This window comes from Pleurodeles waltl, chromosome 4_2 (genome assembly GCF_031143425.1).
Source record: "Pleurodeles waltl isolate 20211129_DDA chromosome 4_2, aPleWal1.hap1.20221129, whole genome shotgun sequence".
NCBI classification, from domain to species: domain Eukaryota; kingdom Metazoa; phylum Chordata; class Amphibia; order Caudata; family Salamandridae; genus Pleurodeles; species Pleurodeles waltl.
Genome location: NC_090443.1, coordinates 686,918,249 through 686,944,567, shown reverse-complemented (window position 1 = coordinate 686,944,567; position 26,319 = coordinate 686,918,249). Strand labels below are relative to the sequence as shown.

General features: G+C 48.0%; 1 protein-coding gene across 2 annotated transcripts in view; it reads left to right on the top strand.

The window, feature by feature from the left end:
• The window catches only part of DNAI3 (dynein axonemal intermediate chain 3), a 623,392-nt gene that overhangs the window by 299,071 nt on the left and 298,002 nt on the right, over nt 1–26,319 (top strand). For both annotated transcript variants that reach the window (XM_069232274.1, XM_069232273.1), the window contains exon 17: nt 10,137–10,279. In XM_069232274.1, the coding sequence (XP_069088375.1) occupies nt 10,137–10,279 (143 nt within the window). The remainder of the gene's footprint in view (nt 1–10,136; nt 10,280–26,319) is intronic.

The window sequence follows — 26,319 nt, the reverse complement described above, 5'->3', positions numbered from 1 at the left end:
GAGGTCAGTCCCACGGTTACGCCGCATCCTTCGACGCCGTTGCCCTCTCCGGCGTCTCCAACTTCACCTGGACAGGCGTCGGTGATTGAGGTATTGGAGCCTCAAGTGTTTTCTCCGGCGCAGACGCCGAGGCCGGCGTCGGGGTCGCCTCCGAGACAGGCACCCCAGTATCCGGCTTTTCCCACCCCTGGAGCCGATAGTTCCGCATTCTTGAATGCGATGTATGCCATCTTCCAACAGATGGCTCCAGGGGGTGCTCCGGCTGGGCCTTTGGCCTTTTCTTTGGGTGATCCTGCGCCTCTTCGGCCGGCACCCTTTATGCCCTTTCTCCCGTTTGGGAACGTGGGCTCGGCGCCAGTGTCGGCGCCGGTGGCCGCTCCGGTGGCTTCAGAAGGATTGGCCCCGGGGATTTCCATCCCGTCGACGTCGGGATTTCGGCCTGTGACTCCGGTGGGTCCATCTGCTTCAGCTGCTCTTCCGTCGGCGCCGAAGTTACCTGTGGCGCCGGATGCGGCGTCGGTGGCTTCTGAAGATCGGCGCCGATCTTCGACTTCGGCGGAGGCATTGTCGACTCCGCGTATTGAGCAACGACTTCATTCAAGGAGACGTGCTCTCCGTGTATTAGAAGAGCAGGAGTACCAACGAGCCCTAGAGGAAGGAGAGCTAGAGGACTCGGGTGATGGGCTGCGTGGACTGGAGTCGGCCAGTGGGCTGGACACTTCCCCTGAGTGGGACCTTTCGTCCCCGGGGGAATATACTGAGGAGGCTGCTTCCTTTCATGCAGTGGTACGGAAGGCAGCTAGTTTTTTGGACCTGCCTTTGCCGGTGGTGGAGGCAAAACAAAACCTTTTGACAGAGGTGTTACATCCGGCCTCAGCCGCGGCGGAGCCTCTGTTACCATTTAATGACGCTCTGCTGGATCCGGTGTTAGAGGTGTGGAAGAGGCCGGCATCTTCCCCAGCAGTTCACAGAGCCGTGGCCAGGAGGTATCGGACGGCTCCAACTGACCCTGGTTTCCTATCTAGGCACCCTACGCCGGAGAGCTTGGTGGTGCAGGCCTCCTGTTCGTCCAAGTCAGCGCCTGGTTCTTTTCCGACGGTGCCTGGGGACAGAGATTCAAAGAAGCTAGAGGCGCAGTCGAAGAAGATTTTTTCGTCCTGCAGTCTGGCGTTAAAAGCCACCAATGCAACCTGTATCCTGGGGAGGTATATTCATGCTCTGATGGATGACATTTCCTCTTCGTTTACAGAGCTTCCCCAGGGTCTTTTGGATCTTGTCTCAAATGCCCAGGCTGCTGCGACCCAAATTATCCAGACGGGACTGGATACCACCGACTCGGTAGCCAGGGCAATGGGCACAACTGTGGTGGCAAGGAGACAGGCCTGGCTCCGTAACTTGGGCTTTTCGGCAGATGTACAGTCCACATTGTTGGATCTCCCGTTTGATGGGGACAAACTGTTTGGAGCTAAGGCTGATTCGGCCTTGGAACGTTTTAAGGAAAGCAGGGCCACGGCTAAGTCGTTAGGGCTCCAAGCTCCTTCTTCCACGGCCTCTTCCAGATTCTTCAGGAGGTTTCGTGGATTTGGGCGTGGCTCTTCCTCCTCTTCCTTTCGGGGGAGATATCAGCAACCTGCTTCTTCCCATCCCTATAGATCTTTCAGGGGGAGAGGTAGGGTCCGCACCAGAGGAGCCTCTCAGCAGCACTCTGCCTCTTCCTCATCCTCTGGCGGGGTGCAGCAGGGGAAGCAGCCTTAGGCTTCCACCATTTCCCACTCACTCCTCTCCTGTAGGGGGAAGATTACAGCATTTTCTCACCAAATGGAAGACTGTTACATCGGACGCTTGGGTTCTCAGTGTTGTGGGAAAAGGCTACACCCTTCCCTTTCGGGAGTTCCCGCCCCTCATCCCGCCCCGCCCTTCGTATTGTTCAGAAGAACACCTCCTGTTGCTAGAACAGGAGGTGCAAGTCCTCCTTTCAAAGGGCGCGGTGGAGTTTGTCCCGGAGCAGGAAAGGGGTCGAGGAGTTTACTCAAGGTATTTCCTGATTCCCAAGAAGGATGGTCGTTTGAGACCAATTCTGGACCTGAGGATCTTGAATTGGTTCCTCAAGCAGGAAAAGTTCAAGATGCTGACCCTAGCACAGGTGCTTTTGGCGTTGAAAAATGGAAGACTGGATGGTGTCTGTCGACTTGCAGGATGCTTACTTTCATATCCCGATACTCAAGTCACACAGGAAGTATCTCCGGTTTGTGGTGGGATCGCAACACTATCAGTTTGCGGTCCTTCCGTTTGGTCTTACTTCAGCAACTCGAGTCTTCACGAAGGTGATGTCGGTGGTTGCGGCAGAACTCAGAAGGAAGGGGATAGCAGTATTCCCTTACTTGGACGATCAAAGCCAAGTCCCCGGAGCTTGTGTCGCATCATCTGCAGTCAACAACCCAGTTGTTGTTCGACCTGGGTTTTTCGGTGAACGAGCCCAAATCTCACCTAGAGCCCTCTCAGCGCCTCCTGTTCATAGGGGCAGTACTGGATACAACATTGGGTCGGGCCTTTCCTCCGCCTCAGCGGATTCAAGATATTCAGGATTTGGTTCCAATGTTTCGAAATGGAGCGGTAGTTCCAGTCCTCAAGGTCCTTCGTCTGCTCGGTCTTTTTGCCTCCTGCATTCTGTTGGTCACGCATGCTCGCTGGCACATGAGGGCTCTTCAGTGGTGCCTCCGAAGGCAGTGGTCTCAACACAGAGGGGATCTAGAGGGTACTGTCAAGATCTCCAGAGATGCTGCTGTGGATTTGAAGTGGTGGATTGCAAGCAACAATCTTTCACAAGGAAAGCCGTTCCAGCAGTCGCCACCAGTGGCCACAGTCATAACGGATGCTTCCACTCTAGGGTGGGGAGCTCATCTGGGGGATCTGGAGATCAAAGGTCTTTGGTCTCCAGAGGAACAGATGTTTCATATCAATCTGTTAGAGTTACGGGCTGTACGTCTGGCTCTCAAGGCCTTCCTCCCTTCCCTTCGTGGTCAGTCGGTACAGGTCCTAACGGACAATACTACCACGATGTGGTACATAAACAAGCAGGGAGGAGTGGGGTCGTACCTTCTCTGCAGAGAAGCTCTTCGACTATGGTCCTGGGCAAAGGACCATCGGATTTGCTTGATAGCAAACCATCTGGCCGGAGTTTTGAACGTGCGTGCGGACAGTCTCAGTCGCCACTTCTCGGCAGACCACGAGTGGCGTCTCCATCCAGATCAAGTCCGTTTAATCTTCCAGAGGTGGGGGTTTCCTCGGGTAGATCTGTTCGCCACTCGAGAGAACGCGCATTGTCCGTTTTTCTGCAGCCTTCAGTATCCGATGCAGGGAGCGTTGGGGGACGCGTTTCAAATAACCTGGTGCGGCCAGTTGCTTTACGCGTTTCCTCCCATACCCTTGATTCCTCGAGTATTGAGGAAGATTCGCCAAGACCGGGCTCTAGTAATCTTAATAGCTCCGGATTGGCCAAGGAGGGTGTGGTACTCCGACCTTCTCCAACTCTCAATGTGCCCGCCGCTCCGTCTCCCTTTCAGGGCAGACCTCCTCTCGCAGTCGCAGGGGCAGGTTCTACACCCCAACCTCCAGAGTCTGCACCTACATGCCTGGAGATTGAACGGGGCAACCCGAGTTCCTTCTCTCTCCCGCCTGAGGTAGTGGATGTTATATTAGCGGCCAGGCGACACTCCACTAAATCTATCTACGCTAATAGGTGGTCTAAATTTGTTGCGTGGTGTGGAGAGAGGCAGATTGATCCTTTGCATGCTCATCTATCGGACGTTTTGTCTTTTGCTCTATCTCTGGCGCAGAAAGGTTGTGCAGTGGCTACCATTAAGGGTTATTTATCGGCCTTGTCAGCCTTGATATGTCTTCCAGACCAACCATCTTTATTTAAATCCCCTATTGTTATCAGATTCTTGAAAGGTCTTCTAAATCAATATCCTCCAAAGCCATTCGTTATGCCGCAATGGGATTTGTCCTTGGTCCTGACTTTCCTTATGGGGTCCCCTTTTGAACCTATGCATTCTTGCCCCTTGAGGTATTTGGTTTTAAAAACAGTCTTCCTGATAGCTATAACATCAGCAAGGAGAGTGAGTGAGTTGCAGGCCTTATCAGTAAAGCCCCCTTATACAACTTTTTATGGGGATAAGGTGGTGTTGAGGACCAAGGCTGCTTTCCTCCCGAAGGTTGTTTCACCCTTCCATTTGGCTCAGGCAATTACTTTGTCCACGTTCTATCCTCCGCCTCATCCTTCCAAAGAGGAAGAAAGACTGCACCGTCTGGATCCAAAGAGAGCGTTGAGCTTCTTTATTGATAGAACAAAGGATTTCAGGCTGGAGGATCAGCTGTTTATTGGATACGTGGGCAAGAGGAGAGGAAAGGCAGTCCACAAGAGAACACTATCCAGGTGGGTTGTTCTTTGCATTAAAATATGTTACTCTTTGGCAAAGAAGGATCCTCCTGAGGGCATTAGAGCTCATTCCACCAGAGCTAAGTCGGCCACTTCGGCCTTGGCCAGGGGTGTTCCTGTGGTCGACATCTGCAAGGCCGCAACTTGGTCGTCCCTTCACACTTTTGCAAAACATTACTGTTTGGATTCTGAGGTTAGAAGGGACGGCCATTTTGCACGGTCAGTGCTGCAGGATTTCTTGGTTTGACCATTTAGGCACCCACCGCCGGGCGTGGTACTGCTTTGGGACTCTATTCATGAGGTGAGGAATCCACAGGTAGTTGTATCCATCAGAAGAACGAATTACTTACCTTCGGTAACGACTTTTCTGGTGGATACATTAGCTACCTGTGGATTCCTCACGGTCCCACCCGCCTCCCCGTTGCCTTTCTGGTCTTACCAAGTAATCCTTGAGTGCGCTCCTCTTGGTCTTTGAGGGTGCAATAGATGTGTATATAATATATTTATATATATGTATATATGTATATATCTTTGTGTATATACTTGGTGTGTGTATATATTTTAAAAGAGAAAGTTTTATATATATATTTATATAAAAAGATTTACAGTTATTCATACAATGTTGTGTATTTTTACAATATAATGGGATGTTGCCTTGCTCTTTCATTGCATTGCCTGGTTGTTCTCATGCACGTAAAAAATGATTGGTACTGACGTCCGCACGTCGTCGAGGACCTCTTATTGCCTGTATGACGTCAGACGGCGTCGCGTGGGCTAGAGTGACGTCCTCGTCGACGTGCAGAGACTAGTAGGAAGATTTCCGTCGAATGCTGGCGCCATGGGAGTATTCATGAGGTGAGGAATCCACAGGTAGCTAATGTATCCACCAGAAAAGTCGTTACCGAAGGTAAGTAACTCGTTCGATAGAGCCCTAGCCGGGAAAAAACTGGCCATGGAGGAAAAACCACTTAGAAGAGTTTGCACATGAGAGGAGCCCAAAGGAACTGAACCTCAAATTAAGCAATTAAAATTCAGTGTGGCAGGAGATCTTCAGTGCCCTCTAACAAGAAGGTCCACATCCCAAAGGGTTTGATGTCTGACTTTGTGGTGGGAGACGACATAGATGGTTCAAGGCTTATGAGATTGCTCTGCAGATGCACATGATCTCTGAGAGGATTGGGGAGCTAATCTGTAGAAGCATATCCCTACAGAGGGGAGGGACACCCTACTGGCACATGGTGAGGGTGACAGGATGAGGTATCCCTCCATGAAGGAAACCCTGATCAGGAAATTTGGGTTGACCCAAGAAAAGTACAGGCAGATGTTCAGAGACCGTTAGAATCTATCCCAACAGACCTGGGTGGATTGTGTGGATTCCTTTTGCAAGGCACTGGATGGTTGGGTGAAGAGCAGTGATGTTATCAAGGGCTGTATAGCACGAATGCACAGGAGCAGTCTTTGTTTTCCAGATCTGCGCCAACAGCTTATTGATAGTAAGCTAACTGACCCCAGGGAGCTTCCTAAGGAGCGGACCAGGTGGACCACTGGATCAGCACCAGAGTCCACAAGAAGGTATTGGGAGAGGGGAAGGGGTCGCGACAAGGGTGTACATGGTCCTCACCAGAAGAAGGGGGTGGGGGGCAAAAGAAAGCAAGTAGCTCTCCAAAGGGCCCCAAAATATTTCTACAGGTCAGGGCTCCCATTCCCCTACTGAGAAGAAAAATAGATGTTTCCCTGTCAGTACGGCTGCAGGGAAGGCACCCCTAAGTGTTACGAATGTCAACAGGAAGAACACTATCAGTAGGATGCCAACTGTCTCAAGCGGGCAGACCCCCCCATGGGTGGGCAGTCACAGGAGTTGGCTAGTGTAGAGCTTGGGGAGGAGATTGCCCCAGATAGTGTGGGGACAGTATATAGATTACTCTAGTGTCCCTGGGTGACGGAGAAATGGTGCAGAGAGCCCACATGCCTAGAACAATAGGAAGTACAGGCAGCGGGTCACCATTAATGGTCAGAGGGTGGGGCCAGTATGACAACAATCTGGTGTCATCTGTGTCCTCACAGCAGGTAGTCCCTAATGTATCTCACAACGTTTTTTCTGTTGACAACTGTGAGAGCCACTACCCAGTGGGTCTGGTTCTCCTTAAATGGGGGAAGTCTCAGGTTCCTTAAGGATAGCTGTGAGTCTGCCCATGCATGTGGATTGTCTGCTTGCCAATGGCTTTGACCAGTGGTTCCTAACCTGTGGTCCGCGGACCCCTGGGGGTCCGCGAAGCCTCCTCAGGGGGTCTGTGACTGCTGAGAAAAGTAAATAATATTAAAAGATTAGGTCCCAAGTTTTCAGTAATGACTCAGTGGGGGGGTTCTCGGATTCCAGTATTGACAAAGTGGGGGTCCACAGAAGTCAAATGGTTGGGAACCACTGACCTGGACCATACTGCCTGGAAGGAGGTGGAGCTCAGGTCCCACTTGGAGATGTTAGGGTTACCTGAGTGACTGTGCCTGACCACAGTCCATGGCAGCCTGAGAGGGTGATCAGAAGGACCTGGAGCCTGGAAGAAAGGGTGCTCTTCATGCCAAAAAGAGGAGGGTCAAGGGGTGCGAGAATCCCTCTCCTGAAACTCCCTCAGTCCAGGAGGAGGCTGACCTTGAGGAGGACACCCCAGAGCCTGCATTGAAGGGTGTGGCCGAACTGGGGAACCTCCCTGAGATGTGCCACTGGCAGCAGGAAGGAGGATCCTACTAGCGAGGAGTTCTTCAGGGAGCAGAGGAAATGCCCTACTCAAGTGGTTCCCAACCTTTTGACTTCTTTGGACCCCCACCTTATCATTATTGGAATCCTTTGGCCTCTCCACTGAGTCATTACTGAAAGCCGGGGGCCCAGGCCTAAACTTTGTCAATGATTCGAACCGCAAAACAATACAGAAACAAGCATTCCATCAGACACATATACAAATGTTAACACATTTTATTTAATTTGCGAACAAATAAAATACAAAAAATGAACTTTTTGCACCAATGAATCAATCTGAGGAAACTAATTTCATTTTTTAGCCTCCAATTTCAAAATCTTGAGTTGTACATTTAGCCACTTTTTTATATTCACTTTATTAATCGTTAATACTAGTTGATTTTCTAAGCAGTTACGACCCCTTGATGATGCTTTGTGGACCGTCAGGAGTCCCGGAACCACAGGTTGGGATCCACATTCCTACTCTTGTAGGTCTTCAAGTGCAACCATACCTGACTCCTTCACAGAGGTTTCCTTTTCATCAGAGACATCCTGGATATAGCGCTCTCTCTGGCCTTTCCTCTTTACCAACAAGTCCTTGATATTCAAACTATGATTTTGATATTTCAGCCTAAGGCCTGATTTTGAGTGAGGATGGCTCTGAGGCTTCTTGGCCTATTAGCATCCTGCATCCTACTTGCTGACCATGTCAAATGGGACATGCAAACCCTGCAGTGAGATATGATGTCTCATTGGTTCCAGCACCAAGAGAATCTGTCAGATTCCATCCAAGTTTCAGAAGAGACTTAAGAAGATCTTCACTGGTGGCTGCTCAACCATAATCGGAACAGCAGACCCCTCTCCCTACCCCACCCAGACGTGACAGTGGTGAGAGATGTGTCGACCACTGGGTTGAGGATGCCATTTAGACAAGGTGTTGATCAGAAGACCCTGGTCTCTAGCAAAAACATGCCTCCACATCATTTTGCTGGGGCTGCAGGCCACTCGCTTGAAGGCCTTCCTGTCAATCATCAAAGGAAAACTGGTATAGCTTCTCACGGAAAACACCATTGCCATGTGGTACTGCAACAAGCAGGATGAAGTGGGGTCCTGTGTCCTGTAGCTATGGAACCAGCTGAATTATACGGTATTTCCCTGATCGTTTACCACCTGGCGGAATCTTTAAATGGAAGGGTGGATGGACTCAGCTGATGACATCTAGCAGATAACGAATGGCAGTTGCATCAAGTGGTGGTTCTGGACATCTTCCAGCGATGGGGAGAAGCCTGGCTCGATCTTTTCACCATCACCAAGAGCGCACAATGTCAACTGTTTGTGCGCTGGAGTTCCCAAGAAGGCATTCCGCGTAAAGAGGACTAAAAGACTCCTGTATAACTTAATACCACTACCTTTCCTGCCTCGAGTTCTGAAGAAGATCAGAAATGGCTGAGCCCAAGTCATCATTGTGACTCCGAATTGGACCAGGAGAGTATGGTACCTGGGACTTCTAGGCTTGGGCATCTGTCCTCTGACCAGGCTGACACTTTGAAAGGATCTTTGGTCGCAGCAGCAGGGCAGGGCCTTGGACCCATGGCTTTGCACCTGCACCTTCATTCTTGGAGATTGTGTGGCAGCAGTGGATCTCGCTCCTAAAGTCTTGATTTAATCCTGGCAGCAAGGCGCCCCTCCATGAAATCAGATGCTGGGACAAGTTTGTGAATTGGCGTGACACCCATCAGGTGGACCTGTTGCAGGACAAAATGTTAGATGTTTGTTTTGTCTTTGGCCCAGCATTGTCTTGCTATGTCACTAATAAAGGTTGCTTGTGGTCTCTCTCAAACATCTCACGTTTGCTGGACCAGCCATCTTTGTTCAAATCACCTGTTGTGATGCATTTCCCTAAAGAGGTGGAATATATGTTCCCACCAAATGCCACAGTGCCACTGAAATTAGTTTCTCACTTTCCCAATGTATGCTACTTTCAGAGCAATTCACAGTTGTCTGTTGCCCCTCCCTGACCTTAAAAACAGTCTTTCTGTTTCTGATAACATCAGCACATCATGTGAGTGAGCTTCAAGCCCTTTCATACCACTTTTTTAGGGACAAACTTGTGTTAAGAAACCAAGCTGTATTCCTGCCTATGGTGGTGATGCCTTTTCATATCAGGCAAGCCATCATTCTTCTAATTTTCTGTGATCTAGATATTCCCTCCCCTCAAAAGAAGAGAGAGTCATGCCCTGGATATCTGTCCGGCTGGTATATGGGCATCAGTGCACATGTTCATGAAGCACAATTGCCTTGATAACCTGGACCATGACGTCCGTTTAGATCGGTAGTTTGCCCATTTGGCAGGACGTTTTGATCTCAAGCATTCCACAGACCCACCACAATTGGCAATACTACTTTTGTATCTATTTACAAGGTAAGAAAACTGCTTTAGAAGTATCCAGCAGAACAACAAGTTTCTTACCTTCAATAACACTCTTTCTGGTTGATTATCTATCTACCTACTGATTCTGCAGCACCTTCCCACCTCCTTGTTCTGTGGAATGGTCTCCTTTTGCATCTAAAAAGGTCCTGATTTAGGAATCTGCACAATGGTCCTTCCAGTCTCCTAATGGGCACTGCACCCGAGGGCACGGACAAGCTTCAGAAACAAACTGGTGTGAGTGTGCATGGAGTGGAGCAAAGTCTGTGTGGAGTCGCAGAGTGACACATACAAGTATGCAGGAGCAGGTTCTTTGAGTTTCTGGATCCTGCTGGTACCTGGGTATATTCACAGGATGAGGAATCTGTGATTAGAGACAGTGCCCACCAGAAAGAGCATTACCAAAGATAAGTAATGTGTTTGTTGCATGCATTCACCAACTCTTCTAATGCAGTGGTAAAGAACATAAAACAAATAATCAAAAGCTATTTAAGTGTACACTGGGAACATCATGATTGGTATGTAACTTTGTCTTTTAGTTCATTCTAAAGAGAAGTCTCAGCAACAAATCACAGAAGAAAAATCTGAAAGTAGGATTAATTACAACAGCCTCAGGGTACCATCGGCAAAGTCTTCTAAAATTATGGAAAATTTTAACACCTTCCTCTTTGCGGGAACTGAGGTAAGTTGGAATGAGATTGCGTTTATGTGTGATATAGGCCCTGGTTATGAGTCAAGCATAATATAATTTCCATCCGGAATTCCACTCTGCCTGATTTTGAGTGGGCCAGTGTTCCCACATTCGGCTTTTCCCAGGTGTTGGAACACCAGACTTGACTTACCAGAGGTAATTCCAAGACAGATCTTATCAGGCTATGGCTGCAGGATCATTAGAGCCTCTTTCCCTGTTTTTTATTTTTACTGGCTGAGGATACAATTCTTCCCCCTCTGCCAGAACTTAGCTTCCCCTTACCTTCTCCCCAGATCCGCCTTCCCTCTGCATCCGCATTAAACAGAGGCTGCAGCATACAATTACCACCTGCTCAGAGTAGCAGTGGCAAACCATTAGCAATCGCAGGGAGCGTTGCTGGGGGGTTAGGGGGCTCCAATGTTTCCTCTCAACAGCAGCAGTCACACACCATGCACTGGCCCGGCACAGTGCACAGGCAGCGGGCCCCTGGCCTGAGAACTCCTGACAGGGTCAGGGGCTGTAGGGAGGGCCCTCCATGTACTTTGCAGGGGGGGGTTCACGTTTTGTTACACCACTGAGAAGCAGGGGTGCATGTATGAGTAAAAAAACTACAGAACTGGGCATTTCATGTAGTTTGCAAGCAGCAAATTGGGTCCCTAACAGTTATTCCCCATTTCACAGGTTTGACTTGTAGTTGCATGTAACTGGCATAGTATTATCACAAAGTAATGCAAATTAAGCATGCAGAGATTTCATCCTGTCTGTACTGTGCAATTCGTAATTAGGGCCTTACCATTCAAGGCCCATTCTGTTTAAAGAGAGAGCATTCAATTAAGCAGGTGCATTCTGTTTGACAATTTCTGTGTGATTAAACGTCCATGTTAATATTGTGAAAAAGACATGGCTTTACAGGAAGCAAAGAGGAACTCTATAAATCTATTTTTTTCCTGCAATTGTTTTACAGAAATCATACATAGCTCCTACTAGAGCCTTGGCCTCAGCAGGTTCTGACTGGCCTATAGGACATTCAGGCAGTGCCTGAAGGGCTGGTCTGACAGGTCAGAGTTTGGACTGGTTTTCTTGGCTGTTTGTGGGCCCTTTTATGGTCTTGCTGCTGCATGAAATGAAGAAGACTGTCAACATGTTTATTAAAACGTTCCCCTTTATTTCCCAATAGTTCATGGTGAAGAACAGTTTCACGATGGTCCATTAATTTTGAATTATGTACTCTCTATGAAAACATTGGAAATACAAGGGACTTCATGATAAACTGGCCGCCATTAAGCAACATATTCACTTTTACGTGTATGAGCAACAATTCCCTTGGAGCTTTTCTGTGATCTCTGGATTGTCTGTTCCAGTTTCATATCTGGAGCCACAGGATTGAACCTTCCCTCTCTGTCTTTCACCACAAAATGTCTTTGGATTCATTTTCTGCACAAGTATGGGTTTTCCTCCCCTAAAATCTTCACTTTTTCCACATAACAGGGCCAATATCTCAGGTAGTTAATGCAATCGAATTTGCAAAACACAGTAATCAGTGACTCCACAGTTTTCACGTGCAGCTTCCAATCACCTTCCTGACCAGCGTGTTCCCAGTTTTTCACTAGAGCTAGCATGTGTAAAACATTTCCCCAGTACATGCAAAGTTCTAATTTTTCTTCACATTCTTTGACAAACTATATGAACCTGGTTTTCAGGTTTTTAAATTTCTAACTAAACATTACCTGGCTTTGCATAGTCTTTTGAATGAAGTGCACCCTGTGCCTTGTTCACTTCTGAGATAAGATATGCAAAACCTGATTTGTCATTCTTGTTCCAGAAAGCATGCCAACGCAATGTTTCTATTGCCACAGATATGATAAGCGTCCCTTGTAATGAACAAACATAATGAGTTCTGTTTTGCTTCAAAAGATTTCAGCCTCAATAAGTGCATTGTCTATGCCACTTCCACTGAGATAACTTCCTACATACTGAAACTCAGATTTTGTCATGTGAAAAAATGCCCATCATTGGATAAAGATCATCAAATTCTACTGGATTGCTCATAAAAATCTCAGCTCCAAAATGAAAAACACCTTCATCGCACAACATTGGCAGGATATGCTGGTCTTGAAGCTGAGTATGCACATTTTGGAATTTTTGTAGAGCTGTGTATACTATTGCATAGTTTGTGACTGGAGATGGTATTACTGGTAAAAATCCAACCTTCTTCAGTGGGACGGTATTCTGGGAAAATTATATCTGATAGACTTCTAGCTGCAGATTCCTTACCTTTGAAATTTCGGGGCATCCAACTGGAAGCGGAAACGTTTGCTTCAGCAGTACTCCTGCATACACTTTCGGGTGGGTTCATTCATTTCCATATGGAGTCATCAGCGTCGGATGTGACATCCCAGTCACCCATATAGTCGCCACTCTAGGGGGCAGATGTCAGTACTTTCCTTTCCACGCCAGTTAGTGCTGATCTGTAGAGAGCTACCCGCTGTCATTTTTTGACAGAATTTTTGGGAGGGTTTTGTCAAATATTTTTCAAAATGTGCCGCAGGGATGTCATCCAGAAAGGTAGGATTCAAACCCTGTGGCACCTGTCACCGCGCCATGTCAGTAAGGGACCCTCAGCTTGTCTGCCTATGGTCTCTTGAGCAAGACCACGATTCAAAGTCCTGCTCAGACTGTCGGGCCTTGGTGCCGAAGGCTTTGAGGGAGCAGTTCCTAAAGCTGCTTGCGCCTGGCAGTCGACAACGGCAAGCGCAATTCCTCAGAGGCCATGGTCCCGGTCGAGGAGATGGTCATGGGACCACTCCAGGAGCCCCATGTTCTCTTCTTCCCACTCGAGGTCCTCAGGGCTCTCGGAGAAGAGGCACAAATAGAAGAAGAAGTCCAAGTGGACTTCGACTTCACCTCGTCCATTAGATGACATGACTAGTGGGGAACATCAACGTTCCAGGCACAGTTGCCCAGTCATTGGCAGGTATGACTCTGCTCTGCACTCCATTTCCAGGAGCTGGAGTGACCGGCGCTCAAGCCGAGGACTTTTATAAGGCCATGCACTGCATATTTGAGCGGGCTGACCCCTCCAGGACCACCTTTGGGTCCTGCGGGGTCAGAGGATGCCCCATCACGTTCTGCACCTACGACTCTGGCCTCTGCTCCAATGGGGTTGCATGGATCCAATCCCGAACAGTCATGCCAGTTTGACCTTCTCTAGTGTTGGTTCCGACGCTAATGCTCCAAACACCAATGGCCCCCACTGGCAGCGCCATCCCCAATCTAAACCCCGATGATCCAGAGCGGGAACGGTGTTGCGTGACACATATTCTGGTCCAACAGCACCCATGAGTGCCAGATCGCTGCCTGAGCATTATTTTCAACAGCCTGGGCTAGGGGAAGATTAGGAGTGTTCACTGGACCTTTTAGAGCACCAGCTAAAGCCTACTTCATTGGACTGGTATGAGGAACTAGGAGATGCCAGTGGACTGGAAAAATCTCCAGATTCTGACTGGCTCTCTGTCAGAGTCACCAGATCCTCGGACCTTAGGGGTTGTCCTGACTGGCCAGTGACTCCTCCTTGTTTTTCTCATTATCTCCTCTGGCCTTGCCGCCAAAAGTGGAGCTGTGGCCGGAGGGGGCGGGCATCTCCACTAGCTGGGATGCCCTGTGGCGCTGTAACAAAGGGGATGAGCCTTTGAGGCTCACCGCCAGGTGTTACAGTTCCTGCAGGGGGAGGTGAGAATCACCTCCACCCAGTACAGGCTTTGTTCCTGGCCACAGAGTGACAAAGGCACTATCCCCATGTGGCCAGCAACATGTCTGGTGTGCGGCAGGCTGGCAAAACTAGTCAGTCCACACTGGAAGTCGGGTATGTTTTCAGGGGGCATCTCTAAGATGCCCTCTGGAGTGTATTTCACAATAAAATGTACACTGGCATCAGTGTGCATTTATTTTGCTGAGAAGTTTGATACCAAACTTCCCAGTTTTCAGTGTAGCCATTATGGTGCTGTGGAGTTCGTGTATGACAGACTCCCAGACCATATACTTTTATGGCTACCCTGCACCTACAATGTCTACGGTTTTGCTTAGACACTGCAGGGGCATAGTGCTCATGCACCTATGCCCTCACCTATACTATAGTGCACCCTGCCTTAGGGCTGTAAGGCCTGCTAGAGGGGTGACTTATCTATGCCATGGGCAGTGTGAGGTTGGCATGGCACCCTGAGGGGAGTGCCATGTCGACTTAGACATTTTCTCCCCACCAGCACACACAAACTGGCAAGCAGTGTGTCTGTGCTGAGTGAGGGGTCCCCAGGGTGGCATTAGACATGCTGCAGCCCTTAGAGACCTTCCCTGGCATCAGAGCCCTTGGTACCAGGGGTACCAGTTACAAGGGACTTACCTGGATGCCAGGGTGTGCCAATTGTGGAGACAAAGGTACAGTTTTAGGGAAAGAACACTGGTGCTGGGGCCTGGTTAGCAGGCCTAAGCACACTTTCAAATCATAACTTGGCATCAGCAAAGGCAAAAAGTCAGGGGGTAACCATGCCAAGGAGGCATTTCCTTACAGTAGGTCCTTTTCATCTTTGGTCAAAGGTCTCCTGTTGGTTCCAATTTCCATCTGTTCAGGCGTTCTTTCTTTCGGATTTCTTGAGTCTCTGTTATCATGAACACGCCAGTAATATTTTTCAGTCTTTTTACTCGTTCCTTTTCGTTCAGTTAAACGATGATCAAGCCTCAAGACAAGGTTCATTAATTCTTGACAGTCTGTAGGTTGCAGGTCGATTTGCGTCAAAACATCTTTTAACTCCTCTTGGAGTCCCTTGTAAAACAAGGCTGCTTGTTTTTCCTCTGGCCAGGATGTCTCAGCAGGGGATTAGGAAGGGAACAGCTGGGAAGGAGACCTGTAGGAAGCAAAAGGTTAAAACACACAACATCAAAATTACATCTCATGAAATCAGTAGTATGCTATGACTCTAAGCATCGTCATTCTGAAAACATGAACAACCTTAGAATAGTCTTAAAATGACTAGGCTTCTAGATGACTGAATACCTGTGGGGGAAACAAGAGAAGTTAGATAAAACTTTCAGATTCAAGTACTTTCTTTAGCATGAGAATCAGGAAACAATCTGAGTAATTTCTGAACCATCCTATGAATCTTATTTTAAGAATACATATCAGGAACACACAGCATTACATCTAGAACTCTGGTCTTTTTGTGTTCTCTCAAAACATTGGAAAATGATTTGCGCACATTGCAGGTTTTTATATAAGTATTAAACACCATATAAGGATTGTGCACCATGAAATAACACAACGTAGATTCAAGGAATAAATCACGCAACTTGTCAACTCGAATACTACCAAGGAAATGCCTTATAATGGTAGCGCACAGTAAATAACATTAATTAAGCATGAGGAAAGAATCACGCGTCTTGCCGATTCGAGTGTCACCATGTAACTGCCAAAAATAGTAGCGCACTATGAATGACATGAATTAAACACAAGGAAAGAATCGTGCGTCTTGCCGATTCGAATGCCACCATGAAACTTCCAAGGAAATGGTAGAGTACAATGAATATCAAGAATTACTCACAAGGAAAGAATTGCGCGTCTTGCCGATTCGAATGCCACCATGAAACTGCCAAGGAAATGGTAGCATACTATGAACATCAAGGGTTAAAACACTAGGAAACGAATCACAAGTCTTGCCGATTCGATGACCACCATGTAACTGTCAAGTAATGGTAGCACACAATTAATATCATGAATTAATCACAAGGAAAGAATCACGCGTCTTGCCGATTCGAATACGAGCATGAAAATGCCATGAAAAATCAAAACGCACATTCACACATGCAAGGGCAAATTAGTTAGCAAGAATAATTAGGCCCAAGAATTTGAGCGACGTTGATACGGAATCGGGGGCCCAGCCCAACCTCCGTCTTACTGCCCTGATCAAGAATCACCCAGCCGAGTGAAAGGGTGAGGCCTGGAAAATCAAAGTAGGCCACCGGAACAGGAGCTCAGGAAGTTGCTGCTGCTCTGCACCGGGACCTCTGAATAGTGAGCACGTGGAGCTGGGCTGGCTCCCTTTTATAGAGTCTTGGCCCAGCCCACAACCACACCCAGGCATGCTGCAGGGGAAGCTTCTAGAAGGCCCTGGAAAGGGACCACACCCTGACTCACTCTGAAAGCCTGCAGCAATACATTGCAAATGAACAGTATTTATATAAGCACCTTAAGAATGAATCTTCTGGATTGAATTCTACAATGCAAAAGGTTAAACAATAACATATCAGTACAATGCATAAATTACATTATCTTGAGAGTGTTGGGTTTTTGCATTCTAGTCGCCCGTAGAGCGCACACTGTCCTGGTGTTGACAGTACTCCCCTCTCCCAGGCGTGCTCTAGGGCCTGGTTTGTCTGGATTGAGACGATGAAAGCATCTCACAAGTACTGGAGCATGAATATCAGATGCAGAAACCCATGAGTTACTTTCAGGACCATAACCTTTCCATGAAATTAAGTACCATAGGTTACACCTCTCAATTTAGAATCTAACACTTTCTTGACTTCGTATTCTTCTTCCCCCTGTACTAGAACAAGAGCTGGATGAGAGCGGACCTTTTGGACTGCCTTTTTTAAGAGGGACGTATGGAACACTGGATGAATCCGTAATGATCTGGGCAATTGCAGTTTATAGGTCACAGGATTGATTTGCTGAAGGACAGTGTAAGGACCTATAAATTTGGGGTTGAACATGTGCTTCTTCCTGAAGTCTATATGTTTTGTGGAAAGCCACACTTTGTCACCTGGTTGATACTGCGGTCCCTCACAATGTTTCTTGTCATAATGCTTTATGTGTTTTTGTTTGGCTTTTTCTAAATGCTGTTGAATCAATTTCTGGGTTTGATGCAAATGTTGAATGGTTTCTGACACAGCTGGAGTAAGAGAATTTTCTTGAGGAATTGTGATGGGCAAGGTGTCAGGATGATAGCCAAACAAACCAAAGAAGGGTGTAACTCCAGTAGAAGTGTGGAAGGAGTTGTTGTAGGCTAACTCAGATACCCAGAGCATTGATGTCCAAGAATAAAGTGCTTTTTCAGCGTCAGCACGTAGGTATTGCTTCAAAGTCTGATTTAGTCTCTCCGTTTGGCCATCTGTTTGAGGATGGTGGCTAGTTGATAGTGTAGATGTCACTTGGAGTGTTTTACACCAGGTCTTCAAGAAGTTGGAGGCAAATTGTAATCCCCGATCGGAGAGGATCACTTTTGGCAGTCCATGATAATGAACCACTCTATTCAATACGATAGTTGCCAGTTTACTAGAGGTGGGCAATTTCTTACAGGCAATGAAATGTCCATATTTCGTGAGACTATCTACTACCACCAGTATTACTGAATGTTGTTGAACCACTGGCAACCAGTAATAAAGTCTAAAGAAATGTGCTCCCACGGACGACTTGGGGTTGGGAGTGGGTGTAGCAACCCTTTCGGTTTTGAATGACTTGTATCTGATAGAGACTTCTAGCTACAGCTTCCTTACCTTAGAATTCCATGGCGTCGGCTTCGAATCCGTAGTTTTTTTCTGAGCAGTACCCTGCGCGCCGCCGGGCGTCGTCGTTCGGATCCACGTGCGTCGACCAGCTCTGCGTGCGTCGTTAGCGTCGTTGGAGCCATCTGTGACGTCACAGTTGTCTATATAAACGCTGTCTCGGCGCACGTACGTCAGTTCTTTTCCTTCCACGCCGGTTAAGCGCAGTTTTGGAAAGAGCTACCCTGCTTCGACGGTTTGTCGACGCTTTTTTGACTGTTTGGAGTCATGCCTTCGAGAAAGACAGGATTCAAGCCGTGTGGTGCGTGTCATCGCACCATGCTGCTGACGGATCCGCACCAAGTTTGTCTTTGGTGCCTGGAGAAGGACCACGATTCCACCTCGTGCTCCGACTGTCGGGCCATGGCACCGAAGGCCTTGAGGGAGAGGTCCCTTAAGCTTCTTGCGGCCCGACATTCGTCTTCGGTTGGCGCGACTCTGCAGAGGTCACGGTCCCACAGTAGGAGGAGGTTGCGGCACCGCTCCTGGAGCCCAAGTCCTCTTCCTCGCATTCGAGGTCATCCGAAGGTAAGAGGCAGAAGAAGAAGTCCAAACGGACTTCGTCTTTGCCACACCCATCAGCCGACGAGGTGTCTAGGGAACGTCGACGTTCCGAGCGCGGTTCTGCGGAGCAGTCGCCAGGGTCGACTCCGCGTCTTCCCCCCTTTCCGGGGACCGGATCGACCCCCGCTCATATAAAAGAATTCTACGAGGCCATGCGTCTTGTTTTTGAGCGGGCTGCACCCTCGGGTGGGTTTTCGGGGTCAGCAGGGACCCTTTGGATTCTACACTGGCGGCTTCCGGCCTCGACCCCGTTGAGGACCCCAGGATCCGATACCAGATCCGGTGGCAGCCCCATCCTTATTCCGGATGATCGACTCCGACTTCAACGGAGCCAATTCTGCCCAGATCATTGTCTGAGCATTATTTCGAACAGCCAGACGCAGGAGAGGAATGGGAGGGGTCTGAGGACCCTTTAGATTCTGGATTCCAACAGGACTGGTATGAGGATCTAGGGGAGGCCAGTGGACTGGACACGTCTCCAGATACTGGTATGCTCTCTCCTCCTAATTTGGCTACAGAGGAGGGTGCTTCTTTCGCTATGGTGGTGCATAGGGCAGCTGAGGTATTGGACCTAGATTTGCCTACTGTGCCAGTCAGGACGAGTATCCTGACAGAAGGGATTCAGCCGGGAGTGTCAACATCGGAGCCGTTGTTGCCCTTCAATGAGGCTCTTACAGACGTCCTTCTGGGTACGTTGTCCAAACCCAGCATAGGGGCTCCTGTGAATAGGACGGTCGGCCGCCACCATAGACCCGCTCCCAGCGACCATAGTTTCCTGACACAACACCCCACTCCTGAGAGCTTGGTTGTCCAAGCCTCTACTTCCTGTGGTGCCTTCCCTTCCGCTCCCCCGGATAGGGAATCCAAGAGGCTGGATCAGCTTGGGAAGAAGATGTTTTCTTCCACCAGCCTGGCATTGAGGTTCGTAAACACCTCTTGCCTATTGGGCCGTTATTCCCATACTTTATGGGATACGGTGGCACAAGTGCTGCCCCAGGTCCCGGAGGGCGTACTGGACACTCTCACCCAGGCTGTAAAGGATGGAAGAGATGCATCCAAGTTTACGATCCGGTGTGGCTTGGAAACGACCGACTCGCTGGGCAGAGCGATTTCATCATCAGTGGCCCTACGTCGCCATGCCTGGCTACGTTCTACTGGTTTTTCAGGGGATGTCCAGTCCAGCTTGATGGACATGCCCTTTGATGGCTATCGCCTTTTTGGCGAAAAGGCAGACTCCGCGCTTGAGAGGTTCAACGATTCTCGAGCCATGGCCAGATCCTTGGGCCTTTCAGCGGCGGCATGACAGCAGTCTGTCTTTCGCCCCTTTCGAGGCTTCGGAAGGGGCGTGGTACTATGCCAGCCACAGTTTAGCCACTGTCCTCAGGCTCCACAGCATCCCGGAACAGGACGTGGTCGTGGTACCATCAGGACCCAGATGATCTGGCCAGAGGTCGGCCGCCACACAGCCACCCTCCACTGCGCCCAAGCCCTCCTAGTGTGGTTCTGCGGGATCATGTCCGTCCAGTTGGAGGGAGGATTCGTTTTTATCTCCCTCACTGGCTTTCCATCACCACGGACAAGTGGGTCCTGCAGACCATACGGAAGGGCTTCTCTCTTCCCTTCCAGTCTTTCCTTCCTTCTATCCCTCCGACAAAGGAATGGCTGATGGAGGACCATCTAGCTTTGCTCCACGAGGAAGTTACAGCTCTCTTGGCCAAGGGAGCCATAGAAAGAGTCCCGATATCAGAAGTAGGCAGTGGTTGTTATTCCCGCTACTTTCTGATTCCCCAAAAGAACAAAGGCCTTTGCCCTATCTTGGATTTAAGGGACGTTAATCTCTTCCTCAAGAAGGAGAAATTCAAGATGCTCACTCTTGCTCAGGTTTTGTCTGCCCTAGACGAAGGAGACTGGATGATAGCGTTGGATTTGCAGGATGCATATTTCCATATTCCTATCCTGCCAGCCCACAGGCGTTACCTGCGGTTCAAGGTGGGCCACGAGCACTTTCAGTTTACTGTGCTTCCTTTCGGTCTCACCAGTGCCCCTCGGGTGTTCACAAAGGTGATGGCAGCTCATTTGCGAAGGTCAGGGATTTCAGTCTTCCCCTACCTAGACGATTGGCTGTTGAAGGCTCCTACGCCCCAGGCTCTCGTCACCCACCTCCAGACGACGGCGGACATCTTGCATTCGCTGGGGTTCACTATAAATGTGCCGAAGTCACACCTGACTCCCTCTCAGAAGCTCACTTTCATCTGAGCTGTTCTGGACACAGTGCAGTATCGGGCTTATCCTCCCGATCAGCGTGTTCAGGATAGTCAGGTTATGATTCCGATGTTTCGGCCTCTATCCTGAATCTCGGTGAGACAGACTCTGAGGCTGCTGGGACTCATGGCTTCCTGCATCCTGTTGGCCATGCATGCCAGATGGCTCATAAGGGCTCTGCAGTGGGACCTGAAGTTCCAATGGGCACAGCATCAGGGAAATCTTACCGACGTGGTTCAGATCTCGGAGGGGACTGCAAAAGATCTGCAGTAGTGGTTAGTGAACTGCGAGTGGGTCAAGGGCAGACCCCTCTCCCTTCCCCAACCAGATCTAACAGTAGTGACAGATGCGTCACTTCTGGGATGGGGCGGCCATCTGGGGGAGGTGAAGATCAGAGGTCACTGGTCTCCAGCGGAATCCGGGCTCCAATTCAACTTGTTGGAGCTTCGGGCGATCATGTTAGCATTAAAAGCATTTCTTCCTGTTGTGAAAGGGAAGGTGGTGCAGGTGTTCACGGACAACACTACCGCAATGTGGTACTGCAACAAGCAGGGCGGTGTGGGGTCGTGGACCCTTTGTCAAGAGGCTTTACGTCTCTGGACACGGCTGGAACAGCAGGGCCTTACCCTGGTGGTTTAACACCTGGCAGGTTCTCTGAACGCCAGAGCAGACGAACTCAGCTGAAAATACTTAGAGGATCACGAATGGTGTCTCCATCCGGAGGTGGCGCAAGGACTCTTTCAGCAGTGGGGAGAGCCTTGGTTAGATCTGTTCGCCTCCGTAGAGAACGCGCAATGTCAGCAGTTTTGCGCGTTGGAGTTTCCAAGGGGGCTTTTGCTAGGCAACGTTTTTCATCGTGAGTGGAGTTTAGGTCTCCTGTATGCCTTCCGCCTATACCACTTCTGCCCAGAGTTCTCAAGAAAATCAAGAACGACAGGGCCCAAGTAATCCTAGTGGCTCCAGATTGGGCACAGAGAGTTTGGTATCCAGAGCTTCTCAAAATGAGCATCTGTCCTCCAATCAGGCTGCCTCTTCGGGAGGATCTTCTGTCGCAGCAGCAGGGGAAGATTCTCCACCCGAACCCGTCAACTCTGCGCCTTCATGCGTGGAGATTCAGGGCGACAGTTGATGGTTTATGACCTCCCTCCTGAGATCTGTGATGTCATTCTAGCAGCCAGGCGTCCCTCTACTAAGTCGATCTGCGCCTGCCGTTGGAAACGTTTTGTTTCATATTGCACAGAGAGGTCTATTGATCCTCTTTCTTCTTCTCTGTCTAACATCCTTTTGTTTATATTGTCTCTCACCCAGCAGGGTTCCTCCTTAGGGACTCTCAAGGGCTATCTTGCAGCCTTATCGGCTTTTCTTCAGTTGCCCGATCAACCATCTCTGTTTAAATCACCTATACTACAGAGGTTTTTGAAAGGGCTTGTGCATCTGTTCCCGCCTGTGCCTTTCGTTATGCCCCAGTGGGATCTTAATCTGGTTCTTACCTTCCTTATGTGTGCTCCATTTGAGCCCTTAAATAACTGTCCTCTCCGGCTGCTCACTATTAAAAGAGCCTTTTTGGTGGCAATTACATCTGCCAGGAGAGTGAGTGAGCTGCAGGCTTTATCTGCAAAGACACAGCATCTCACGATATATGCTGACAAGGTAGTATTAAGAACTCGTGCCTCTTTCCTCCTCAAGGTGGTGACCCCTTTCCATCTGGGTCAAAATATCACCCTGCCCACCTTCTTTGCACCACCGCATCCCTCTAAAGAAGAGGAGCGTCTCCATCAGCTGGATCCAAAGAGAGCGTTATCGTTCTTCCTTGACCGAACTAAAGAGTTACGGGTGGACGACCAACTCTTTGTGGGGTACGTTGGTGCAAAGAAGGGTAGGGCAGTGCCGAAACGATCCATTTCGCTCTGGGTCGGTCTCTGTATAATAATATGCTACGCTTTGGCGAAGAAGCATCCTCCCGAGGCCTTGAGAGCTCATTCTACTAGGCGGAAAGCTGCTACCACTGCGTTAGCACGTGCCGTACTGGTGGTGGACATTTGTCAGGCTGCAACGTGGGCTTCCTTGCACACATTCGCAAAACACTACTGCCTGGATAGCCAGGTGAGAAGAGAGGGACATTTTGCCCAGTCTGTTTTGCAAGACTTTCTTGTGTAAAAATCTCCTGCAGACCCACCGCCATGGGTTATACCTTGGGTATCTATTCTAAGGTAAGGAAGCTGCAGCTAGAAGTCTCTATCAGATGAACAAGTCACTTACCTTCGGTAACGAGGTATCTGGTAGAGACTCTATCTAGCTGCAGATTCCTTACACCCGCCCAAGCCTCCCCGCACTGGGGGAAAAATTTTTCATGTCGATATGTATATATATGTATATATATGTATTTATGTGTACATATATATTTTTTTGATCTTGTAATTTTTTGCCTTTCTTAAAGGCATGAAAGAATTTTTACTCTAAACAGTCAAAGAGGTAAAATACCTAATGGTTGGTTCTTCCATGACTCTGCGCTTCTGGCGTGGGAAGTTGTGGAAAAGAAGTGACGTGCGTGCACTGAGATGGCGTCTATATAGACAACCGTGACGTCATAGAGGACTCCAACGACGCTGACGATGCACGCAGAGCTGGTCAACGAACGCGGATCCGAACAACGCCGCCCGACAGCACGCTCAGGTTAGTGCTCAGAAAAAACTCCGGATTCGAAGGTGACGCCAGGGAATTCTAAGGTAAGGAATCTGCAGGTAGATAGAGTCTCTACCAGATACCTCGTTACTGAAGGTAAGTAACTTGTTCTTTAGTGCGAGCACAGACTTCGCAGTTGTTTACCATTGTTTTTACATCCTTTGTTAAGGTAGACCACCAAAAATAGCATTGGATTAATTCAAGAGTTTTAGGAGTACCTGGGTGACTTGCCGTAGGTATAACATGCAACCAATGAAACATTAACTTGCGAAGTTTGGTATTGGGCACGAACAAACGAGCGTCATGAAAGAGTCATCCTTGCTTGATTGACCTTTTGGGATCTGCTTGGGCCGACGTCTGCCATTTTTCAACAGTGAATGAATTGCGGATGTCTTCAAAGAAATCTTCTGTTTTTATGATACATAGGACCTTGTCAGGAGCAATGATAGCTCTGGAGATTTGAACTGCAGGCAATGTGGTAGACTCTTGGTGGGACAAGGCGTCAGCTTTGCGATTATCTTTACCAGGCTGGAAGGTTACCACAAAATCAAACTCTGCAAAAAACAGCATCCAGCGTAATTGCCGAGGAGTCAAAACTCTGGCGGAACTCATGAATTGAAGATTGCGATGATCAGTATATACTGTGACTGTATATTTGGCACCCAACAAATGATGTCTCCATTCTTTAAAGGTGTCACGAATCGCCAGAAGCTCTTTTTCAGAAATGACATAGTTCTGTTCGGCTTCGTTCAACTTCCGAGACATGTAAGCTACAGGATGAAGCTGACCAGTGTCTTTGTTTCATTGTGACAAGACTGCTCCTATCGCCACATCTGAAGCATCAGCTTCCACTATGAAAGGTCGATCCGCATCTGGATGAGTCAAGACTGGGGCGGTGGAGAAAGCTTCTTTCAAAGTTGAAAAGGCTTGATCGGCTTCTGGGGACCATACACATTTTTCTTTCTTTCTTAATAGCTTAGTAATTGGGGCCACTGTCTGGGAGAAATGATTTATGAACCTCCGGTAAAAATTTGCAAACCCCAGGAAACATTGTACATCACAAACAGTCTTTGGGGTGGGCCAATCAGATACGGCTTTTACTTTCTTTTCTGCCATCACCATACCTTAAGGGGTAAGGATATCCCTAAAAACTCAACTGTGGTAGCATGAAACTCACACTTGGTTAGTTTGCAATATAAATGGTGTTTACGAAGGGCTGCCAGAATTTTCTTGACATGTTCATTTTCATTGTCTGAGTAGATCAAAATGTCATCAATGTAGACTATGGCAAATATATCCAGGTACTCTCTAAGAACGTCATTTAAGAAAAATTGAAATGCTGCTGGAGCATTGCACAGACCAAAAAGGCATGACGGTATATTCAAAAAGGCCATATCTTGTTTTGAATGCTGTTTTCCATTCGTTACCCTCTCTCATTTTAACCAAATGATAAGCACCTCGAAGGTCAAGCTTCGTGTAGATTTTTGCATTCTTTACTTGTTCCAGTAAGACCGGAATTAGAGGCAAAGGATATTTGTTCTTGATGGTGATTTTGTTCAAACCCCTATAGTCGATACAAGTTCGAAGCTCTCCGTTCGCCTTTGGAACAAAAAACAAAGGAGAAGCTGCAGGAGACTTAGAGGGGCGGATGAAACAATCCTCTAAGAATTGATCCAAGTATTTTCGTAAATGTTGATTTTCATGTTCTGGCAGGGCATACACACAACAGTTGGGAAGTATCGCACCTGGGACTAGATCAATTTGACAATCATAAGATCTATGAGGAGGTAAGTTCTCTGCTTCTTTCTCATCAAATACATCTTCATAAGATGAATACTGTTTGGGCAACTGAACTTCTTTCTCTGCGGCAGTAGCTATCTAAAAGTTGCGAACTTCTGATTCTTGAGTCCTTTGGAGACATCGTTCTTTACATAGTGCAGATGAGAACACGATCTTTCGTTTGGCCCAATTAAACTCTGGATTGTGATGAGTTAACCATGGCAAGCCAAGAATAATCCAATACTGGGGAGCATGGATCACGTCAAGGATAAGTTTCTCTTTATGTTTCTTTCTTTGACTTTTGTCTTCACAAATCACCGACAGGGGGACAGTCTGAAGAGTCACTGGACCTCCAGTCAAGAGTTTTCCATCCACTGCTTGGATGATTTCTGGGGTCTTCTTTTCAATACATGGGATCCCCCATGCACGAACCAATTGGGTGTCAACAAAGTTCCCGGTAGCCCCAGAATCGACTAGAGCCTTCTTGAAATAGGTCTTTTTCTTAACCTGAACTCTTATTCCCAATTTGAGATGTTTAGATTGTGAAGGATCCACGGTGACACCCAAGAGCAACCCTTCTCTGCATCTTGGGTGTTTTAGTTTTCTGACTCAACTGATGCATTGGCTGCAACCTTCTGAACTGGACCTTGCTTGTTCTTTGGTTTGATTGAACAGTCTTTGACGAAATGACCTTTCCTCCCACAATATAGACATTGTCCATTTTTGCTACGTAGGTGTAGGAAGTTGGCTCTGTATGTACTATTTCAAAGTAAGAAATAGCATGCAAAGAGTCCAATGGTTCCCCTTAGAGGTAAGATAGTGGCAAAACGAGATAATTCTAATGCTCTATTTTGTGGTAGTATGGTCGAACAGTAGGCTTATCAGAGGGTAGTGTTAATCATTTGTTGTACACACACAGGCAATAAATGAGGAACACACACTCAAAGACAATTCCAGGCCAATAGGTTTTTATATAGAAAAATATATTTTCTTAGTTTATTTTAAGAGCCACAGGTTCAGGATTTACAAGTAATACTTCAAATGAAAGGTATTTCACTTAGGTATCTTAGGAACTTTGAATCAACACAATATCTTCTACAGTTTTAGCAAAAATGGCAATAAGCTATTTTAAAACTAGACAGTGCAATTTT